This window comes from Colobus angolensis, unplaced genomic scaffold (genome assembly GCF_000951035.1).
Source record: "Colobus angolensis palliatus isolate OR3802 unplaced genomic scaffold, Cang.pa_1.0 Scaffold377, whole genome shotgun sequence".
Taxonomy (NCBI): domain Eukaryota; kingdom Metazoa; phylum Chordata; class Mammalia; order Primates; family Cercopithecidae; genus Colobus; species Colobus angolensis.
In genome coordinates, this window is record NW_012117121.1 from 128,941 (window position 1) to 150,240 (window position 21,300).

Consider the following 21,300-nt stretch of genomic DNA (forward strand, 5'->3'; position numbering starts at 1 on the left):
AAATACAAAAATTAGCCAGGTGTGGTGGCACACGCCTGTAATCCCAGCTAGTCAGGAGGCTGAGGCAGGAGAATTGCTTGAACCCGGGAGGGGGCGGTTGCAGTGAGCCGAGATCACACCCCTGCACTCTAGCCTGGGCGACAGAGCGAGACTCTGTCTAAAAAATAAAATTATGTATAGTTCAGGGAGAGGGTGTGGTGGCGGGGGCGATGGCAGGGAAAGAGTTGGAGCAGTGCCAGTGGCAGGCAAACAAGGTGACGGAAATCATGCTTAACAATTTCAACAAGATCCTGGAGCATGATGGGAAACTGGCCGAACTGGAGCAGTGTTCAGACCAACTCCTGGATATGTGCTCAGCCTTCAGCAAGACAACAAAGTCCACACGAAGTGCCCGGTCCACACGAAGTGCTGGGAGAACATCCGTTGCTAGATCTACTTGGGGCTAGTGGTGGGTGGTGGCCTGTTCATCATCCTAATTGAGTGGCTGGCCATCTTCTTCCCTCGGAGCAGTGACACCAGTAATGCCCCATGGACCAGGATGCAGGTACCACCTCAGGGCCTGGGGACTGACTCAGCTGGTTGTGAGGGAGAAGGTGGCTGCTCTGGCCAGTTCTGATCTCCAGAGAACCTTGGTGTTTGCTCTACCCTGACCCACCCCAATGAGTGCCAAAAGGCAGCCCCAACGTGTGCACCCCTGCATTTCCTGTCACGTCACAGACTGGCCTTCGAGGGCACCCTGCTGTACTGGCCATGCGGGGCCAGCCCCGCCTGAAGCTCAGTAAAAGCTGTTGTTTGATTTAAAAAAAAAAATTATGTATAGTTCAAAATAACTACAAGAGTGGAAATTGAATATTCCTAACAAAAATAAATGATACATGCTTAATGAGTTTCACAGCTACCCTTATTTGATCATTACATGTTTTATACTTGTATCAAAATAGTGCATGTACTCCATAAATAGGTATAGCTATTATGTAGCCATAATAACTAAAACTTAAAAATTTATATAAAAACAGTATTCCATAGGACTATCAAACTAGGGAAATTACTGCCCCCATTTATTAGATTTTTCTTCACTAGAGTAGCATAACATGACCGAGATTTTGGGCTTGCTCAGCTCTCCACACTGACCAGCCAAATGACCTTGGATACGTCATTTAACCTATAAGCCACTATTTTTTCATCTGTCAAATGAAGACAATAGCTGCATTATAGGGTTATTATGAGAATTTGATGGTAATTTCTGTAAAGTATCACACAGTGCCTGGGATATAATATGAAATCAATGAAGTGTACTGGTTATTTTTACTTATTCTTATACATACGTTTTTTATTATTTCCTTACGACAAATTCTCAGAAGTGTGATTGCTAAGGTAAAAATATTAGTATTGTAAAGATATTTGATACATAGTGCTATCAAATCTCTTAGGTAAAAAATACTCTTGGTTTTATAAGCCTACCCCTTCAGAAGTTTGTGCTAGTTTACACTTGTAGCCTCGTCATATAAGAGTATGAGTTTCTTAGGATTCTCACCCGTACTTGATATTATTAAAATATTTTTGCCAGTTTGATAGGCAGAAGGTTAGCATTTAATTATTTCTTTAGCTACATTTCAATGACTAAATGTTCACATTTAAAGATTTTTCAAAATGTTTTGCAATGACAATAGTCTGTGAAACTCAGAAATATGTAGCACATTAATTTTTATTAAAGACTTGTGATCTGAATTAACTAATTCGTAGAACATCTTTACATACCATTTGATTACTTAAACCAACAGGTAAGAGTTTTTGTTAGTAGAGAGGGCTGTTAGGCTTGCTTTAATGAGTACATGAGATTTGATTATAATTATACTATTGCCTCTTTTTCACAAATGGATGGTGCTAAAATACATGAAAGTAGTTTATTCTCAATTAATTTAAAATTCACCTTGTACTTCTCTTAATTTGCTTATTAGTGAATCCTTTCTCCATGGATAAACTCCTCAACACTGCTGAAGTATGTATGAGGTATTCTCCTCACATTCTGGGGGTTATACCGTATGTTCCATTAAGATATTTGAAGTATTCACAGACCTTCCCCTTCTCCCCTATTTTATGTTTGCTTCCCAAACTTCATTCTATTTTAAAATTTTAATTCCTTTATCCATTTTTGCATCAATACTTTCTAAAAAATCTATTTTACTAGTTCTATTCGTGCCATTAAATGAACAAAAGAAGAAAGCAGAATTTGATTTTTGCTAATTACCTAATCTTGATGCTTTCTGAGTATACAATCAGTAGAGATGAAATAGAACAATCAGATAGAACTAAATTGTTTGAACAAAACTAAGTAAAACTACCAGTGATTTATAAAACTGTACCCATTAATAACATGATATAGTCTTATTTTCAAAGGATTGAAAATTAATGGAAGAAATTTTCCTTTCCACTAGCTTTGCAAGAAAGAAATAATCTTCTTTGAATATCCTCCTGTAAATCCCACTGCAAATTGTAGTCTGCACAGAACAGAATCATGATGCCTAATCCTCCTCTTTTCATGGTTTAGTCTATACAAAGAGTAGAGCTGGAAATGGGATCTTTTGACAGCAGTTACTAAGCAACAGAATTTGGGTGTTTTTGGTTAACATCCTAATATATAATGTAGCTGATTTGTTGAAGTTTGTGCATTCATTAACTGAGAGAAGTGGGCACTCCGGAAGTGACTACAGGTCCCTGTATGGCGGGGGGGTGGGTATTTGTTGTTGTTTTGTTCAATACACTGTGTCTTTTGGCACTTGTATCTCTTTGGCATAGAAAGGAGGCTGGTGCAGAACTTTCAGACCTTGTGACTTTTTATATTATTAAGCATACCCTTCTCTGTGGCTCACAATATGTGAAAATGTAAGATTTTTTTCCTGAAAAGCAGGGAGAACAAATAAAGGATTTTAAGGTCATTCCAGGAAGCTTTAGAGCTTTGCCAAAAGTTTAGGTCCACTTCCTGAGGCAGTTTCATTAGCAGACAGCTAATGTTTGCTTGGTCTACTCCCAAGTTATTTTTAGAAACTAGAGATTATTACTGATAGGGCCCATTTGAATTTGCTCATTGATGTTTTTATATGCTCCCAAATATGATTAGAGTATGCTTTTAACTAATCACTGACAGATTTACTGCATTAGAGATTTTCTAAGCCATCAGATTCCTACAGTCATCAGATTTCCACTAACTAGTTACTTCACGCCAAGCTCTTCAGAATTGAGATGAACTCTTTCAGCCTCCAGAAGAACCAGAGTGTTTGGCTTTGCTTACCTAAGAGCACTAAGGAGGTCCCAGAGGATGGAGGGCTGAATCTCCTGAGAGCATGCTTGTCGTGGCTTGTGATCCTGAAAGGCTGGGATTAATGGAACGAATGCTGGCGTGCTCCCATTTGCACTTGTGTAGACTCTGGAGCCCATAGCTGCTGCCCCTCTCCTACACACAGGTGGCTCCCCACTTGTCTGAAGATCCCAGGAGTGGGCTCCGGGTCTTAAGAGCTTGCCATGTCCTTGAGCACCATATTCAGACCTGCCCCTAATCGCTGTGTGGCAGAGCCCTGCTTCTTCTGTCCCTCAGTCTCACGGAGTGCGTGTGGCATACTCTTGCCTTAAGCCCAGGCTCCCCACACTCTGGGTTGTCTCCCGTGCCCTTCCAGCCTGTGTCATACCTCCACCTTTGCATGCAGGAGAGGTTACAGTTTAATATGACGATCTCATTACGTGCACAAGTGGACATAATGGGCTTCTGTGTTTTCTAGAGCTGATCTTCTTCCTTTAGAATAGACCTCTCGTTATTTCATGAGACGCAGGCTGACTGATGCCACTCTTTCCCACATTGTTTCCTCCTTCAGTTCTTCCTGTTTTTGTTGTTGTTTTTTTTTAAATTTAGCCTTCTCTTTCAGACTTCCCACCTAATTGTAAGACCCTATATATACGTTGATAATTTTATCTGTTCTACAGGAAACTTCCTAATAAAACTAGGCTGACTATACATTCTTAAGACTAATTTTCGGGCGGAATCTATAAGATACGGTCCTTACCTTCTTACCTCCACCCTCAGCCCTCCTGGAATCTTCTGTGTTGGGGCATCTTTGGATCTAGAGCAGGCACTGTGTTACCTGCTGTGTGCTATAACTCACGGTGAGTTTGGCACTTCAGTTGTACTAGTCTGACTAGGGCAGTTTGTACAATTGTACTTTTCTTGCATCTTTCTTTCCAGTACCTCTCCTCCTTTTGGGGTTATCTACATAAAGTTGTGGTGCAGCTTCCCGGCTCAGTATGTAAATATCTCACTTGGATTTTACTGTGGCAGCTAACCTCATGTACTTGCCAACCAACTCTGAGTATCTTCTTAGAATTCTGCTGGGGCCTGAGCCAGAAAGGGACTAAGGGACTGAGGAGACTAGGCAGAAATCGTGGATCCTGGGAAGAATTAGGAGCACAGGTTACACTAGTGACTAGATAAGGAAGAAAATGTACGTGTGAGAAGAGAAAGGGGTATGTGTGTGTGTATTTAAATTAGAGCAGAGTAGCTACCCAGAGGAGTTTCAGTTGACTGGTTACCTGAAACTAGTCAAGTTACAACTGGAATTGCACGGCCTTCGTCATGGTCAGTGTGTTAATAGAGCTTGCTGTGAGTGCACCTCTCCTTCTGATAGTAATTAGTACAGAGACCAACTGCAAAAAAAAACAAAAACAAACGTCACTACTTGATATTAACTGACTGCTGTAAGTATTTTTCCTCTCAAATGTTATGTGTAGGCCATGCAGTAAACTGTGAAGTGATTTGAAATGCTTTGTGAATTACAATATCTGAGATAAGTTGGTGAGACTACATATTATGTAGCAAGTCATCATCAGTTTAGACCTAAGCGATGTCCTAAGTAAGGTCCTTGCAGCCATATAAGCTGTATCTTGTTTTGAGAAGGAAAAACATAGAACTACTACAACCAGCCAGGCTGTGGTGTCCCAGGTCCCTGTGACTCTAATTCATGATCTCACAGCCTGGTGGTCAGAGTTATATGCTTACATCAGAGATTTTAGTAGAATTCTGAAATATGTTTTGAAAAGCAAAGCATTATTTTCAGTGATTCCTTAAAATTACCTGAGTTTATAAGATACCACATTGACTGCCCTGTTGGTTCTGTCTTCAAAAAAAATAGCAAAGAACTGCTGTAGAACTGCTTCTGAGATTTTCAGTTGTCTTGAATGTACCAACTCAAAACCAAAAGGAGCCATCATTATGTATCAAGAGACAGAAATAAATACCCTATTCTCATTTTCTCTTTTTCTGTGTTTGGGGAGGAGGAGATAAAAGGCCCTTCTCTTCTTGCTCTTTAAATGTACTCATGATCCATTATCAAACCAGCTTCACCTCTGTGTTTTATTTCAGTTGCCAAATCAGGAAGGATCTTTAACTACAGTTTTCTCTTTCATCACCACACCCATTCATTCACCAAGTTCTTTCAGTTCCTCCTCCTAAACATCTCTAGAGTCTATCCACTTACCAGCACACCCACTCCCTGGCCACCATCATTTCTCACCTGGAATTCCACATTCTCAATTAACTTTTATTCCCCTCTAATGCTTTTCTATACAATCAAGAAAATATTTCTAAAACATAAGCCTGACATGTCAGTCCATTGCTTATAACCCTTTAGTGGCTTTTTATTGCCTTTACAATAAAATTTTAACTCATGAAATTTATAAGACTCTTTACATCCAAGTTCCTTCATCACCTCTTCTAATTCATCTCACCTACCATTCCACTGACATTGACAACAGCACCACTTTATTTTAATTCTTATTGACCGTTCCTACAGTGTTCCTGAATATTCACATCTCTGTGTCTCCTAATTTTCAGTATATTCTCCTTAGAACACTTTCTTCCACCCTTTCCACTGGTTAACTGTTGTTCATGCTTCAAGTCTCAGGTTAAGTGTCACTTCCTAAATTTAGGAGACTGTCCTGTCTCCCTAGGTCCATTTAAGAGTCAAGATAGGCTGAGTTATGCTGCATTAAAGAACAACCCGAAAATCTCAGTGGCTTAACACAACAAAGTTTATTTTTTATTCACCTACTATATTTCCATCATGGCTGAGACAGTGAGTTCTGTTTATTATATTTTCTCAGAGACTCAAACTAATAGTTAATGGAGACCCCATCTTACATGTGATTCCATGATAGCCAAGGCGGAAAAGGAATATGGTGAATCATGCAGTGACTCCTAAGGCTTCTTTCAGAAAAGGGTATATTTCCCTCGTATTTCATTAAGTAAAGCAAGCCCCATAGTTATGCCTAACTTCCAAGGCACTGGGGAAATACTGCCTACCCTGTGCCCCCATATCATCTTGTATTTCCCCTAGCCTAATAATGTCATGCTTTATTATAATTACATGTGCCTTGCTTCCCCAACTCTAACTTTTGTGAAAGTAGGATCATTGTTGTCTTATTTATTATCCTCTGCAGTGCCTTCGTTAATGCTTGAAACATAGTAAGAATTCAAAAATATTTATTGAGTGAGTGAATGAATAAGGCAGCACTCCAAGACTCAGTCCTTAGGCCTTTTTTCTTCTTCTACCATTTCTCCTTGAAGATCGCTTCCGTTGTCATGGTTTCAGCAGTCCTGAGAGTGATTTCCATTCCCTGACTTCAGTCAGATATCTCCAACTTCTCACTCAATATTTCTACTTGAATTTAAAATGCGTAAATTTATTCTTTTAGTAAATACCTCTTAATTATTCTCTAATAAGGCATTATATTAAATGATATGAGGATACAGAGGTAATTAAGACAGTGCTTGCCATCTGAGGGCTTGCAATCTAGTATAATACAAGAACAGTACAATGAATCAATAATATATACACGTAGTATACAAAATCCTGTGCCAAAGGAGAAGACAAGTGATTTATGGCAAGATTGAATTGAAACTTGTATTGTTTCAACCGTTGAACCTATAGAGCAGACATCATTACTGAATTCTGTTCTGTGCTGGGCACTAGACGTAACACGAACAGAGTAAAGCTTTTATCCACCTCACGTCCAGTGGGGAGACAGCTTAAGATGAAAGGATAGATGGAGTTTAGACAGAGTGTAGGAGGGTGATTAGGGGGTAAAGGGATGGTGCATAGGAAAGCATTTTCACCAGAGGGGTTGACCTGATTAAATATCTGAAGAAATTGTCCGTATTTATGCCAGGAAAGATGTAAGGAAGGAACTGAATCAAGATGGTCACAGTGAGACTCTATTATGGTAACATTTCTTAATTGTTAGGAATACTTTTAAAACCAAGTATACACAGGTTGTTTTTAAACCTAACATGAAAAATAGTTCATATCGTGAGTTTGATTTTATTTCTGTACCTAATTATAAATCTTCAATGGTTAAAAGATACCCAGAAAGGAATATATGCCATTCCAAGCAAGATGTTGGTGTGGCTGGGGATAGGGTTTACTATCTTGGTGTACTGAGGTTGGTTATCAACCAGAGAGACTGGGCTGGGATGCAGAAACTAATTCTTACTCATGACACCAATGAGATTTCCTGAGCCCCACCTATAGTTTCTGGAATAGGACCTTCATTTCCAAAAAGGCTAGTTTCAAGGCCTTGAGTACTTCTATTCAACTTGCAGTTAAGCTAATTCTTCTATCTGATTTGAAATTACTACATCCTTGCCAGGCTAAAACAGTTCCTTCACTGCTTAATTTCATTCTCATTTCCTTGTCCATCTTAAGACAGTGCATTCATGTCTTTTGTCTGGTTTTATACGTACATCTATCTGATCCTTCATACTCAACCTTTAATTCTTTTGTAAGCTCTTTTACCATTACGGTCTGATTTGAGTTGACAGAATTCTGATCTTTTGGTGTTATTTCTGCTTAACAGAGCCACAATTCCTACAGACAGTAAAATGACATCCAGTTTTATTTTACACCTCTCTTATGGCTCCATCTAGCTCTTGAGTCCTGCAGGACACTAAAGTCCTGCTCCTGACATAGATACCAGAGACCAGTGTGATAGAAGTGATGGGACGTGTCAGTTGATTAATGATCAGCTAGTCCCCAGCATGCCCAGGTGTGACACACACAGCTGTTAGTGCTGAAAACAGCCTTAGCCTGCTCTCTGTTCGGCTGTGATCCAGTTGTGTCAATTCTAATTTATTATAGTCCAAAGTGGTGTTGTTTTCCTGTGCTTTGTTTAGTATTGCTCAAGAAGTAACTAAACTTCCTGGAAATTGTCATAACTATGGAGGACAGTGAGATAATAAATGACTTTGTTTTCTTTCAGATCTTTGATGATGCATACAAATCCCAGCTCAGTTGTGTGGTTGTGGATGACATTGAGAGATTGCTTGGTGAGTCCTAACTTCTGCTGTTGTATTATCTTTGCCACATTACAGCTAATATCTCAAAAGTTACAAGAGAAAATTAACAGGTATTTATAAACTGTAGAGCAATAGAAATACCTTTCTTTGTCTTATAAGGAAATATAACGTTATCTCTTAAATAGCTGACATCAGTGATAGTATTCGTTTTAATACGCCCTGTGACTGTAACAGCATTATAAACTGCTTTCTTGTAAGGGCCCACGTCTTATTTTGTATCTTCCAGTGTGCATTTGCCATAGTAAATGATGAATAATTTTCATTGATGGATATATCTGTTATTTAGGACCTCTGTGCTGCCTATAGCTCAAAAATCCACTTGTGAACTTTGACAGAACTAATGAAAGAAGGGTTTAGGATCACAGTGAAATCCGCAAATTCACTAAAACACTAAGGGCAGAAGTTGTAAGCTCTCTGCACCTCAGTTTCTGCTCTTACAAAACAGACTATAATCCCTCTCTTGCTTATCCCACAGAGTAATTGTGAAGACAAAAATGGGATAATAAATCTTGAAAAAATTTTGTAAGTTAAAAGTGCTCTATAGTAATTTTTAAAATATGTATTAAATATCTCCTATGTTGAAGTGCACTCCTACAGGATACAAACATGAAAAAGACTTGGTCCTGGCACTTAACTCATAAGAAATAAACGGCAAGGAAGTGCCAGAAAGTTGTTGCTAATTTAATTTCACTGCAAAATTAAATCAGTCTGACATAAATTCATTACAACAATGGCTCAGAAAGGGATAATAAACTCTATTGAAATAGAAACCCACCTGGTGACTTAATAACATCTGAAAATACTACCCAGTGTCCGAATAATCCCTTCTTCCTTAAGCTGTCCATAATGCTGTAGTCATGATTTCAAGCTAACTGTTCTTACTGCATTTTTCCCATCATTTTCAGACTTGCTTTTGGTCCTCTGTTATTTATTTTTTTAAGTTTTGGCAGTGTTTGTTATAAAGCGAAGCTGGTGTATCTGTGAGGTCTCCATAAATTGATAGTGGGTTTTGGGTCTGCTAGGTTTGATACATCTCAGCCCAGTTTATGGGATGATTTCTTTAAAAGCTTTTAGGCACAAACTCATAGCTCTGTGTAAATTCCTTTGTCTTAACACAATTGAGGTGTGTGGTCATAGCAACACTACCATGTTGGGAATGTGTGCCCTCTGAGTACATTTCACTGGTGTGAATGGTTATCATCTGTACATGCTTGCTCATTTATTCAACAAACACTTGCTGAGCCCTTCCTCCTCTGGTAGAAGTGTTAGAGTCTCAGAAAAAGAAGATGCTGCATGTCTTTATAACATATGTTGGCAAATGTTAATGCAAAGTAGAATGTGCCATGTATTTTGGATATTCTGGTTTTTATTTATTTTTATTTTCCCTCACACTGTTCTCATCTGGTGGATAGTCTGAAAATGGAGGGATCAGTTTTGACCTCAGGGGGCCTGCGAGTAGCTCTAAGCACAGGGCAGGGGTGCATATGCAGTATGCAGAGAAAACTAAGCAGGTGGCATTTACGCTGAATCTTGAATTATTGGTAAATGTTTAACAGGTAAGACGTTCTCTTAGAGAGTTATCTGTTCCTTACCATCTGAGGGCCAATCTTAGTGGTTCTGCCATTGTTTCAGTTTTATTGAAATTCCTTATTTTCCCTTTTGTCCATTTTCTAACATCATGTTTTAATATCAGTGTACTGAACTGCCATGGTTTGCAGTAACTTCTTAGAAATGCTTGGTAAATACACCTGGGATTTTTTTTCCTCTAAAATAATCCCAGAAAAAAACGTCTACATGAACTCGAAGTGAATATTGAGAAGCTTTTTCAAAAAATTTATAGAGCCGAGTACAGTGGGATTATGGTTACCTATAATCCCAGCTAACTGGGAGGCTGAGGCAGGAAGGTTGCTTGAGCCCAGGAGTTCAAGATAAGCCTGGGCAACATAGCAAGACCCTGTCTCAAAAAAAAAAAGGTACAGATAAGTGTTCTTATATTTTAAGCATTTAGGTTATTAGAGATATTTTTTCTCATTATGAATAGTTGTATGACTGTTTAAGACTGTTTACTCTTTAAAATTTTTTTTCTTTTTCTATACCTATTCTGCTTATGTAGGGACTGTGTTTACTTTTGATTCAAAAAAGAAACTGAATGTTTGGAATATGTACATGTGGATCAAATCCCTAAACATAATAATATTTCTTTTCCAGATTATGTCCCTATTGGCCCTCGATTTTCAAATCTTGTATTACAGGCTCTTCTCGTTTTACTGAAAAAGGCACCTCCTCAGGTAAAATAATACTACTGATATGGAATGTTTTAACAAAGGATTTTTCAGTAAATTGCATATAATGATGCAGTCTCTAAATAAGCAGGTTATCATAAACATAAAATTCTGTTGTTGAAAGGATTTTGAAAGGTCATCTGGTCTTGACTTCTGCTTAAGGTAAATTATTTTCTCAACGTAATTTTTCCATTCCTTTTCTGAAGAAATCAAAATCCCACAGTCACTGTGTGGGATACAACAATTAGCATCGTGTTTTGTTGTTTTGTAAGTTTTCCACCGTATTATATATCCCTACCACCTCCAACTCCCAAGGGAGATTATGATATTAATAGAGAAGGCATTGAATATGTTCCCATTTGTTTCATTTATAATTTCATGGGTTTTCCTAAAAATTTGTTTATGGGGATATTTAAGTTTATTTTCTTTGGGCAGTTAAAAAAAAAAACTATTTTTAACAGATGATCTGGAGTTATTTTTCTTGGGTCATGTGGCACTTTTGAGGAGTGAATTTATAGCCAGGATCTTGGTTCCTGTGGTTGCATTTTTACTGATGTGGCTATTAGAGACTTGTGATTTTGGTAGGTTAACAAATTTTAAACCAACCTATGAGGGTTGGTTAAATATGATAATTATGTAGAGGCTGCCAGAGCATGTTTGGCTGTCTCACAAGACATGAGTTCTCTTGATTGATTCTGCATGCTGTAACCTTGAAAAATGCCAGTCAAAGGCAGGTACAAAGCAGTTAAACACTGACCTGAAAAGCATCTTAATGTCTGTATGAGAATCTCATATTTAAAGTCAGAAATAGAAACTAATCTGTAAGGAAAACATTTAAACTGGTGAATCTAATTTTTAATTTAACAGTTACATATGTGCGTGTATTTTGCACTTAAAAGTAAAGGACTTGTCTTGGTTTTCCTAGAGTTTTTTTTAACTTCTAAAATAGTGAGAAGAAACATAACCTATAACAGTCTTGAAAATGTACAACATATATGTATTGTGGAAGGATTTTAAAATCAGCTTTGCATAAACCATCATTCCTAATAATTGGAGTCTTAGCTTATACTAAGGGTGAAGTTAGAGAAATGAGTGTATTTTCTCTTTCTCTGATTCCTGCAGTATTTTCATAAATAAGTAAACGTACATATCTAAAGTTGCTGAAACAGAAATAATTACCCCCAATATCTACGTATATCATGATTCCTCCAGTATTTTCATAAATAAGTAAAATGTATATATCTAAAGTTGCTGAAATAGAAATAATTACTCCCCCAGTGTCTACATATATCATGCACACACGAAAAAACTTCATCATATCAGCATATTAATTTTAAAACCTATTAGAATGTGGGACTTTTTCTAGGCATTTAAATTTATTTCTGAAAATATTTCTTTTTTTTAGCTGAAAATAATTTATGCTAAAAGTCACTTGGGAGAAGGAAGAATAACTTCAATGCTGTCTTATACTTTTTGTTCTCTACATTGTTAAATACTATACACATTGATTTAAACAGAGGTACACCCCCTTGGCTAAGAAGCATTTGTGATCCAAAGTAGATACTAACAGAAATAAACAGAAACTATTAATGAATGACCTGCCACACCAAGATTTAAGAATAATTTTTTCTATGTTGTAAAACTTATTGAAAGATTTTTGAGAGAAGGAACATTATCTTATGCTTTTAAATCTCACAGCCTATGGCATAGAGGTTTATACATATGTGATTCACCAATACCTTATCAACAAAAAAATTTTTTTAGTGTCTTTTCATTTTAGTGGGCTTAAGTGTTTTCATATTGCTGGAGTTTATATTTAGACAGGGCATGATAAGAGTGAAAACATTCAAAAATAAGTAAAGTTCAAATGGCCAATAAGTTTAAGAAGAGATACTCAACATCATTAGTCATCAGAGAAATGCCAGAACCAATAGTGAGATACCACTCACTGCATACCTGCTAGAATGGCTATCATCAAAAAGTCAGATAATGGCCGGGCGCGGTGGCTCAAGCCTGTAATCCCAGCACTTTGGGAGGCCGAGACGGGCGGATCACGAGGTCAGGAGATCGAGACCATCCTGGCTAACACTGTGAAACCCCGTCTCTACTAAAAAATACAAAAAACTAGCCGGGCGAGGTGGCGGGCGCCTGTAGTCCCAGCTACTCGGGAGGCTGAGGCAAGAGAATGGCGTGAACCCGGGAGGCGGAGCTTGCAGTGAGCTGAGATCTGGCCACTGCACTCCAGCCTGGGTGACACAGTGAGACTCTGTCTCAAAAAAAAAAAAAAAAAAAGTCAGATAATGACAAGTGCTGGTGAAGATGTGGAGAAATTGGAACCTGTATGCACTGCTGGTGAGAATGTTCCTCAAGAGGTTAAGCATAGAGTTACCATATAACCCAGCTATTCCACTGAGTATACACCTACAAGCAATGAAAACATATGTCCACATGAAAGCTTGTATGTCAGTATTCATAGCAGCATTATTCATAACTAAATGCTTATCTTATAAAATCTGGTATATCCATATAATGGAATATTACTCAGCAATAAAAAAGGTAGTACCATACATGATACAACATGAATGAACTTTGAAAACATGCTAAGCAAAAGGAGCCAGTCAAAAAGACCACATATTGGATGATTCCAATTATGTGAAATGTCCAGGATTGGCAGATGTATCAAGACAGAAAGTATATTTGGGATGGCCTAGGCCTGGGAGGGGAGAATGAGAAGAATGAGAGGTCACTGCTAATGGGAATGGAGTTTCTTTTTGGAGTGACAGAAATGCTGGAAAATTGATTTTGGTGGTGTTGTGTATATCTGTGAATATACTAAAACACTGAATTGTACACTTTAAATGGGTAAACTATGTGCTCTGTAAACCATATCTCAAGCGGTTATATCTTTTAGAAGTGATTTAGAAGCTACTTAAATGATGAAAGGAGACATAGAGTTAGAAGTGAGGGGTGAGCATCCAAGGTACGTGGCCCAGCTTGGGAGAAAGAGGAATTGGATCATTTAAAAAGAACATGCAATGAATGTATCTGAGGACTGAAGAGGAAGAATATAGAAATATGTAAGAAGTAAGAGATGTGGTTGCCTTAGTGATTGGAAATGGCAGGGGTTCTCTCTGAAGGGAACACCATCTGGTCATTAATCAGAATTTGGTGACTCTGACCTGGACTGCCAGATTACCTGCAGTATACATGAATCAGTGGCAGAATAAATTAATATTTGTAGTATTTCTAGTTGGCATATATTTAACAAAATAAAAATGTGCTTTGTCATACCACCTTGCTTTTTAAAATGTTTATATTCTCTCAAGAAAATAAGAAGAAATTTTCAGGCTGATCCAAGTGTCAAGAATATTAGTCATTGTAAAGTGGAAGGATTCACTTTATCAAACTATTAGCATATAGGTTTTTCAAATGTTTTAGTTAAATATTAAAGGTATATTCAGCTAAATATTGTAGAAATGCTTAGAGTGGTAGAAAAATATTTATTACTGGTAAGAAAACAGAAGTTGTGAGCATTTTTCTTTAAAAGGAGGAACTAACACACAATACAGTAATCATATCAGTCACTGAATCCTCAATTTTGCATTTGTTGAATTTCCAGCTTTCACACAGAAAAATTGTGTGTGCATGTGCGCACATACTCAAATAAAAGAATCCCTTCAGGGGCACTATGTTGTTATGTATCCAGATATTCTCTTTTCTGCTTCTTCCCCTCCCCCACCACCACTTCCTTCTTGTAAATTGGCTTATTAAAACTGGTTCCCAAGCCCTCCTTTTTTCCCTTTGTGATTGCCTTGGTCTTGGATTTTCAGTGTAGAACTAAAAATTCAAGTCAGATTTCAGTTACTAGGATAATTTTGTTTGAATTTTATATTTTTCTAAGTAAATGCATAGATTTTTAATGAACCTGGTATTCAGTGGATTTGCTTTAAATTTAGCTGCAGAGTTAATTTCATGATTGATTTATTAGCCCTTTGAAAGTATAAAAAGTGGAATCTGTAGTTCGTGAAGACTGAAAAACATCATCACATTTTGTTTAGCATCTTTTTAAAACCAATTAAAAGCTTTTCTAAAATGGATTGAACAGGAGAAAATAAAACATGTTCCCTAGGTCTTTATTTCAATCAAGTTTCCCTGTGTTCTGCAGGAGAAGAGATCGAGAGGGGATAGAAAAATTGAAAAGGGCTGTCCCAGCAGGGAGCCAAGCCGGAGAAAAGGGCTTCTCTGAGAACTCAGCAGCAGCAGCTAAGAAAGCTCCCAGCCTGCTTCATCTACATGCAGAGTCACACAAGGCATGGGGGTGCTCACCGTCACACAGAGGTTTCACATGTGCTTCCCTGCTGATTCCTGTGAAAAGCTAACAATTGGCTTGGAGGGTAAAAGACCACTGCAGTTCACCCTCCCTGAGCTGGACGTACAATTTGTCCAGTGTTAGGAAATGTCCGGCTTAGCAGTGAGAGGCTTGAAGACACCCCTCCTTCCAGTGAGATTCCTAACGCCGTCTCTTTTACTTGATGACACTGGGGCTCTTTTCAAGTTTTGCAGATTTATGGAAGTTGAGGGGAATGTGCTTTTCAAGATCAGGAGGATGAAAGCCTTGGTCTTAATGTCAAGGAGGATGCAGTAGTGAGTGGTAAGGCCAGGTAACTCTTCCTGCAGCCTGCAGCACCAGTGGCTTGATTATTTTCCTCATAGATCTCTTCTGCCACCTTTTTTTTCTTTTTGGGAGACAAAGTGTCTGAAAAGGAGCTCCTTGGGCTGTAAAATGACATGATTTCCCAGTTTCCTCAACTGGGAATGTTTTCAAAGTGTGAGAGTAGTTAAGCCCATTAACCTCACTGTTTAATGCTGAGTTTGACACTTTTGTGCATCAAACTGGAAAACCTCATCTGTATGTAACAGGGTAACCTTGTAATTTATGGAGGAACAATCCTTCCTCAGTTCAGTGCTTCCCAACCTGTTTAGGTCATGGTGCATACGAAATGATAACATCTGATGATACACTTGGGTAAGTGGATGAGGCCACTCACAACTGGCCAAGGGTCTAGCCCTCCCAACAGCTGGCAGGAGTTGATATCTTAGTCCTCGTATAACTCATTTGAAGCTCAACAATTGGAAAACTCTTTGGAAATGTTAAACTTTTACAAAACAAGAATTAACCACTCTAACTTCATAGCAGTATTACCGAAGTAGAACTCAGCCCTAACAGTTATTAGTGTTTTGTCTAAATTTTATGATGTTGTTGAGAATAGTAACTTCCTCGCTCCTCTGACACCTAGGAATATTACCTAGTAAGAGAAATACAGCTTAAAGCTTGGAGGACCTAAGGTATGAACCAACAAGAAACTGTCAGCATTCTCGGGGTGGGGACTTGGGCAGACACACTTGTTTCTGCATGAGTTTTGTTTTTAACATCAGCAGTCTCTAGACAACATTGCTTTTCATGTAGTCCTTACATGACATGTTAGCAGTCTTACTTCAGGTATGGTTATTAGGACGTCTTGGTATCTTGATAATATTAAGCAGCTCTTCAGGCTTTGGGTTGCTTTAATGAAATAAGCAGAAAATGGAAGAGACTCCACATCATGCAGGCCTAAACATGAGTATCTCTCCATCTATTTGTTCGAAATTAACTCTGGCTAATGACTATGACATGACTCAGTAAGATATATAACCACTTTAGGAAAGAGGCTTAGTCATTTTTGCCAGACACATTAATTTTAATCCACTGATGTGGTGACTTTTGCATTGGGCTTCATTTCTTTTATTTAAAAAAAAAAAAAGAGAAAACTATGACGATTGACAGCTTAGTGGCCTGCTTATTAAGTCACTGATATTAGATGGCTACTATATTTGTAATATTCTCCTTAGGTATACTTTGCTTAGTATAGTAGATTTTCTTGGAAAGTCCTATATAAATTGAACATGTGTATGTGTATATATACATATCTCTGAGGACAAAAGGAAATCTCCAAAGATGTGTGTTCTTGTTTTCTGGACAGAAAGATAATGTATAGTGAATGTATAGTGATCAACTAAGATGATGCCTAGTGAAGCCCTTTGTAAACCTGTGGACTACACAGATATACAGTATTAAAGAAAATATATATACATAGAGAGAGTATATATATATGTAGATTAATTTCAGATGTTTCAAAAACAATGAAATAGGCCAAACATTGTGGCTCACGCCTGTAATCCTAACACTTTGGGAGTCCAAGACAGGAAGATTGCTTAAGGCCAGGAGTTCAAGACCAGCCTAGGCAACATAGTGAGACCCAGTCCTTACAGAAAAAAAAAAAAAAGTTAGTCGAATGTGGTGGTGAGCATCTGTAGACCCAGCTATTCAGGAGGCTGAGGCAGGAGGATCACTTGAGCCCATGAGTTCAAGACTGCAGTAAGCTGATTCCCACCACCACACTCTAACCTGGGTGATAGAGCAAGACTCTGTCTCTAAAAACCAAACAACAACAAAAAACAGTGAAATAAATTCTTTTATAAAACATTGCTACAGATATCTGCTGAACAAAATCAAATTTTCAAAATAGGGTTTTGTTTTGGTTTTGGTAGAGCACATCTATAGCAGATATTGATACCAGAATAAATTATATATGCCATTTTCTGATAACTCAAAATTAAATATTTAAATTTTAATCATCAGAAAAATGCTAATAGTGTTGAGACGAAATATCTTTTCATTGCTAGAATGTGTTCTTCCAGCTCCATTGCCTTAAATAAGTTACTGTGGCATTCCATTAGCTTTGAAAGGTGTGGATTATAGCATTGTAGTATTCCATGGGTGCTATGACTGTAGTTAAGAGCACCCTTTCTGTAGAACTTACTCTTTGTATTGAACTTGAGGTTTAAAAAACAAACAAAACCTAAGCCTTAGCTCATATATCATCTGGCTTTATAGCCTTGAACGTCCCTTAATTTCTTGGTGTTTGTTTCTTCATCTGTAAAATAGAGATAATTCCTCCTGTGTTACCTACTCTGTTGAGGGTCGACTAAGATAACGTACAGTGAAGCCCTTTGTAAACTGGTGTACTACGTGAGCTGTCCAGGCACAGTGGCTTATGCCTGTAATCCCAGAACTTTGGGAGGCTGAGACGGGTGGATCATTAGAGGTCAGGAGTTCGAAACCAGCCTGGCCAACATAGTGAAACCCCATCTCTACTAAAAATACAAAAAGTAGCTGGGTGTGGTGGTGTGCACCTGTAATCCCAGCTACTCGGGAAGCTAAGGCAAGAGAACTGCTTGAACCCAGGAGACAGAGTTTGCAGTGAGCTGAGATTGTACCACTGCACTCTAGCCTGAGTGGATGGAGTGAGACTCTATCTCAAAAAAAAAAAAAAAAAAAAAAAAAAAGAATTGCCTTTGGATAGTCCACAGAACCTTTTCAGTTTGTAAGATAGGAAAACTGAAGAACGTATAATAACTGCTATATAGAGGAAGTTACTATAGGAAATGAGTTCAGAGCTCCCACTTTGGAATGCCCGAACCTAGCTTCCCTCATTTGCAGTACTAGGAAAAGAAACCTGCTTCCCCACCTCTTGTTCACTGAAATTTAGAAACTTCCTACAATCTAAGACAAATACTCTGGTCTGGGGATTAGGGATTCCTGTTGTAAAAAGAAGTAGGAAGTGGAGACAGGAATTGCCAAGATCATTAGGCCACCACCATGTTACACTTGTCCTCAGCCTCCAGGGACTGGCCCACCTGCTTCCTTTCCCTGCCACCACCTGTTGCTTGTGGCCACAGTTCCCCTTTTCTCTTAACTCATGGTGCAACAAAGTGGTACTTCACCGTTTCTTTCCTACCTTTCTGACCCAGAAACAAGAATGCAGATCTTTGGAGATTTCCTGTGTCCTTGGGGCTCTCACAATGGCCAGAAGCCCTGGCCCTCACCCTGTTGATCTTGGATGGTAGGATTATAGGTGATTTCTTTTTGATTTTGCTTTATTGTTTCCTGTGCTTTACAGATTTTCTATAATAAGCATATATTACTTTGACAATCAGGAAAAAATAAAAAAATATGTATACAATTATTTTTAACTTAGCAGTATAACTGTCAAAATTCCTTAATTCCATTTCTTTGGTACTAATTTGCTGTTAACCACTAGAGTTAAATGAGACTACCTTTATATCTAAGCTCATCTATGTATAATATATTTTTAACCTTGTTCTTTTTATGACTTAAGATTTAATTGACTATATGAAATATGCTGTGGGTTTTGGAGTAAAAGTGTGCAAGTGCCTCCTAACTCTCACAGTTGCCCTGGGAAGCCCACCTGGCACTAGGCTCAGTGTCATGCTCCCCATCTAAACTTACGATGGTTGAATGCCAATGTGACTAAAGTTGACCAAGATAAATGGTGACATTGTCTCAAGCTTCATTGAAAGGAGATCGGAAGTTTCTTTTTCACCAAAAATACTTCTTTTGACATAAAAGTTTAAAACATTTCTTTAAGGAACATCTGCTTTTATTAGGATGTACATTTAAGAAATCCTTCTCAGTATAGAGATAAAAAGATGAATAAGACATTGTACCTGCCCTTAGACAGCTCATAGTCCAAGAACACTGTTCAGTTGTGAAGTTTATGCACAAGGTGGGCACAGGTCAAGTAGCAAATGAAGGTTAACATCCAGCCCACATGCTGCCCCCAAGGAGTCCACCCTGGTTTGGGACTGAATCTGCCCTGAGTAAGGTTACCAGATTTAGCAGATAGGAATATAGGATACTCAGTTAAATTTAAATTTCAGAAAAAATCACATAATTTTTTAGCATCAGCATATCCCATATTTTGGTCAGACTTACACTGAGGGCTTTCTCTAGCAAACCTAGTCCTGAACAAGAGGAAGGGGGGGCCTTTAGCTCATACAAGGTGCTGGGACTTGGGGAAGGAAGCAAGGGTGGCCACACTCACCCAGATGATTGCTTTTTTCTAATTTATTCACCTAGGGGTGTATGTGTGTGTGTGTGTGTGTGTTTCTGACCCATGCAGAAGCTAACTGGTGTCCCTGTCACAATCCAGTGTGGGAGAAAGATGTGAAAACATGATGCATGTAGTTAGGTTTTATATGTTACGTGGTTCCAGTGGAACATAAAGGAAAGTGTGGTCCATTTTATCTGAGAGATGTGCAAATCATTCACAAATAGTAGTTCTTGATCCTGGTCTTGAAAGATGAGTAAAAGGGAGATTTAGTCAGGGCCATTGTGCCATGCTAAGGAATTCGAGTGCTGCAGCAATGGAGAGAGAAGGTGAAGAATTTACCTATACCAAAATTAGCATATTATTATTGTTATTATTATTATTAGAGACAGGGTCTTGCTTTGTTGCCCAGGGTGGAGTGCAGTGACGCAGTCTCAATCACTACAGCCTTTGCCTCCTGGGCTCAATTGATCCTCCCGCCTCAGCCCCTGGTGTAGCTGGGACAACAGGTGCACCACCACCCCGGCTAATCTTTGTATTTTTTGTATAGACAGGGTTTTGCCATGTTGCCCAGGCTGGTCTCAAACTCCTAGGCTCAAGCAGTCCACCCACCTCAGCTTCCCAGAGTGCTGGAATTACAGGTGTGAGCCACCACACCCAGCCTAAATTTTTTTAATTAACGTACAAAATGATACTTGAGAATTTGAGGATATGTTCTGTGTACTTATCTTAGGCTTCATATGGCGTAGTTTCACTGGAGGGAAGAATAGGAATTCATAAGAAATTATAGGCTTCATTTTTTCTAAATGACTGAAGCTTAACCTCTTTAAATATCAATTGTTATACTTTAGCCTTTTTTAAGAGGAAAAAAATTGCTATGTACATTCTTAGTGTCTGAAGCAAAGTATAATAAACGCTATGTTAATTAATAAGGACCATCATAACAAACCATAATTGGTGGATCAGTATTTTTTTTTTTTTTTGGTCTTCTTTTTTTTTTTTTTTTTCCTTTTTGTGGAGAACGGGGTCTCGCTGTATTACCCAGGCAGGTCTCGAACTCCTGGGCTCAAGCTATCCTCCCGCCTCTGCCTCCCTGAGAGCTGGGATTACAGACGTGAGCCATCGCGCCCGGCGGTGGGTCAGTATTTTCATGAGTGGGACTCAGCAGGAACTGTTGGAATATACAGGACTCTGTCCTGGTGCCTGTTAGGTAGATATAGTGTGCCCTGTTTGTTGAGTTTTGTGTACCTTTTCTTTTTTTAGTGGTTTTGCTATCAGCTGTTACTTGCAGGATCCAAGTGAATTGTGTCAGCTGGCCTGCTTCTGATGACTCCTTTTTCCAGTTTGCTGCTTTCATCTGCTATAAATTAAGGCAGGCAACCACCAGGATTCATGAGCTGTTCATACAGTAAGAGAACTAGGCTGTGGTCGGGCACAGTGGCTCATGCCTATGATCCCAGCACTTTGGGAGGCCAAGGCAGGAGGATCGCTTGAGTCCAGGACTTCTAGACCAGCCTGGGCAATATGGCGAAACCCCGTCTCTACTAAAAATACAAAAAAGACCGGGCATGGTGGCTCACGCCTGTAATCCCAGCACTTATATTGGGGGGCCAAGATGGGTAGATCATTCAAGGTCAGGAGTTCGAGACCAGTTGGCCAATATGGTGAA

At 38.6% G+C, this 21,300-nt stretch overlaps 1 protein-coding gene and 1 pseudogene across 5 annotated transcripts in view; both read left to right on the top strand.

Moving 5' to 3' along the window:
- The window catches only part of NSF (N-ethylmaleimide-sensitive factor), a 143,446-nt gene that overhangs the window by 103,084 nt on the left and 19,062 nt on the right, over positions 1-21,300 (top strand). For all 5 annotated transcript variants that reach the window (XM_011953902.1, XM_011953897.1, XM_011953898.1 and 2 more), the window contains 2 exons: positions 8,302-8,368; positions 10,607-10,686. In XM_011953902.1, the coding sequence (XP_011809292.1) occupies positions 8,302-8,368; positions 10,607-10,686 (147 nt within the window). The remainder of the gene's footprint in view (positions 1-8,301; positions 8,369-10,606; positions 10,687-21,300) is intronic.
- On the top strand, positions 210-570 carry LOC105520277 (annotated as a pseudogene).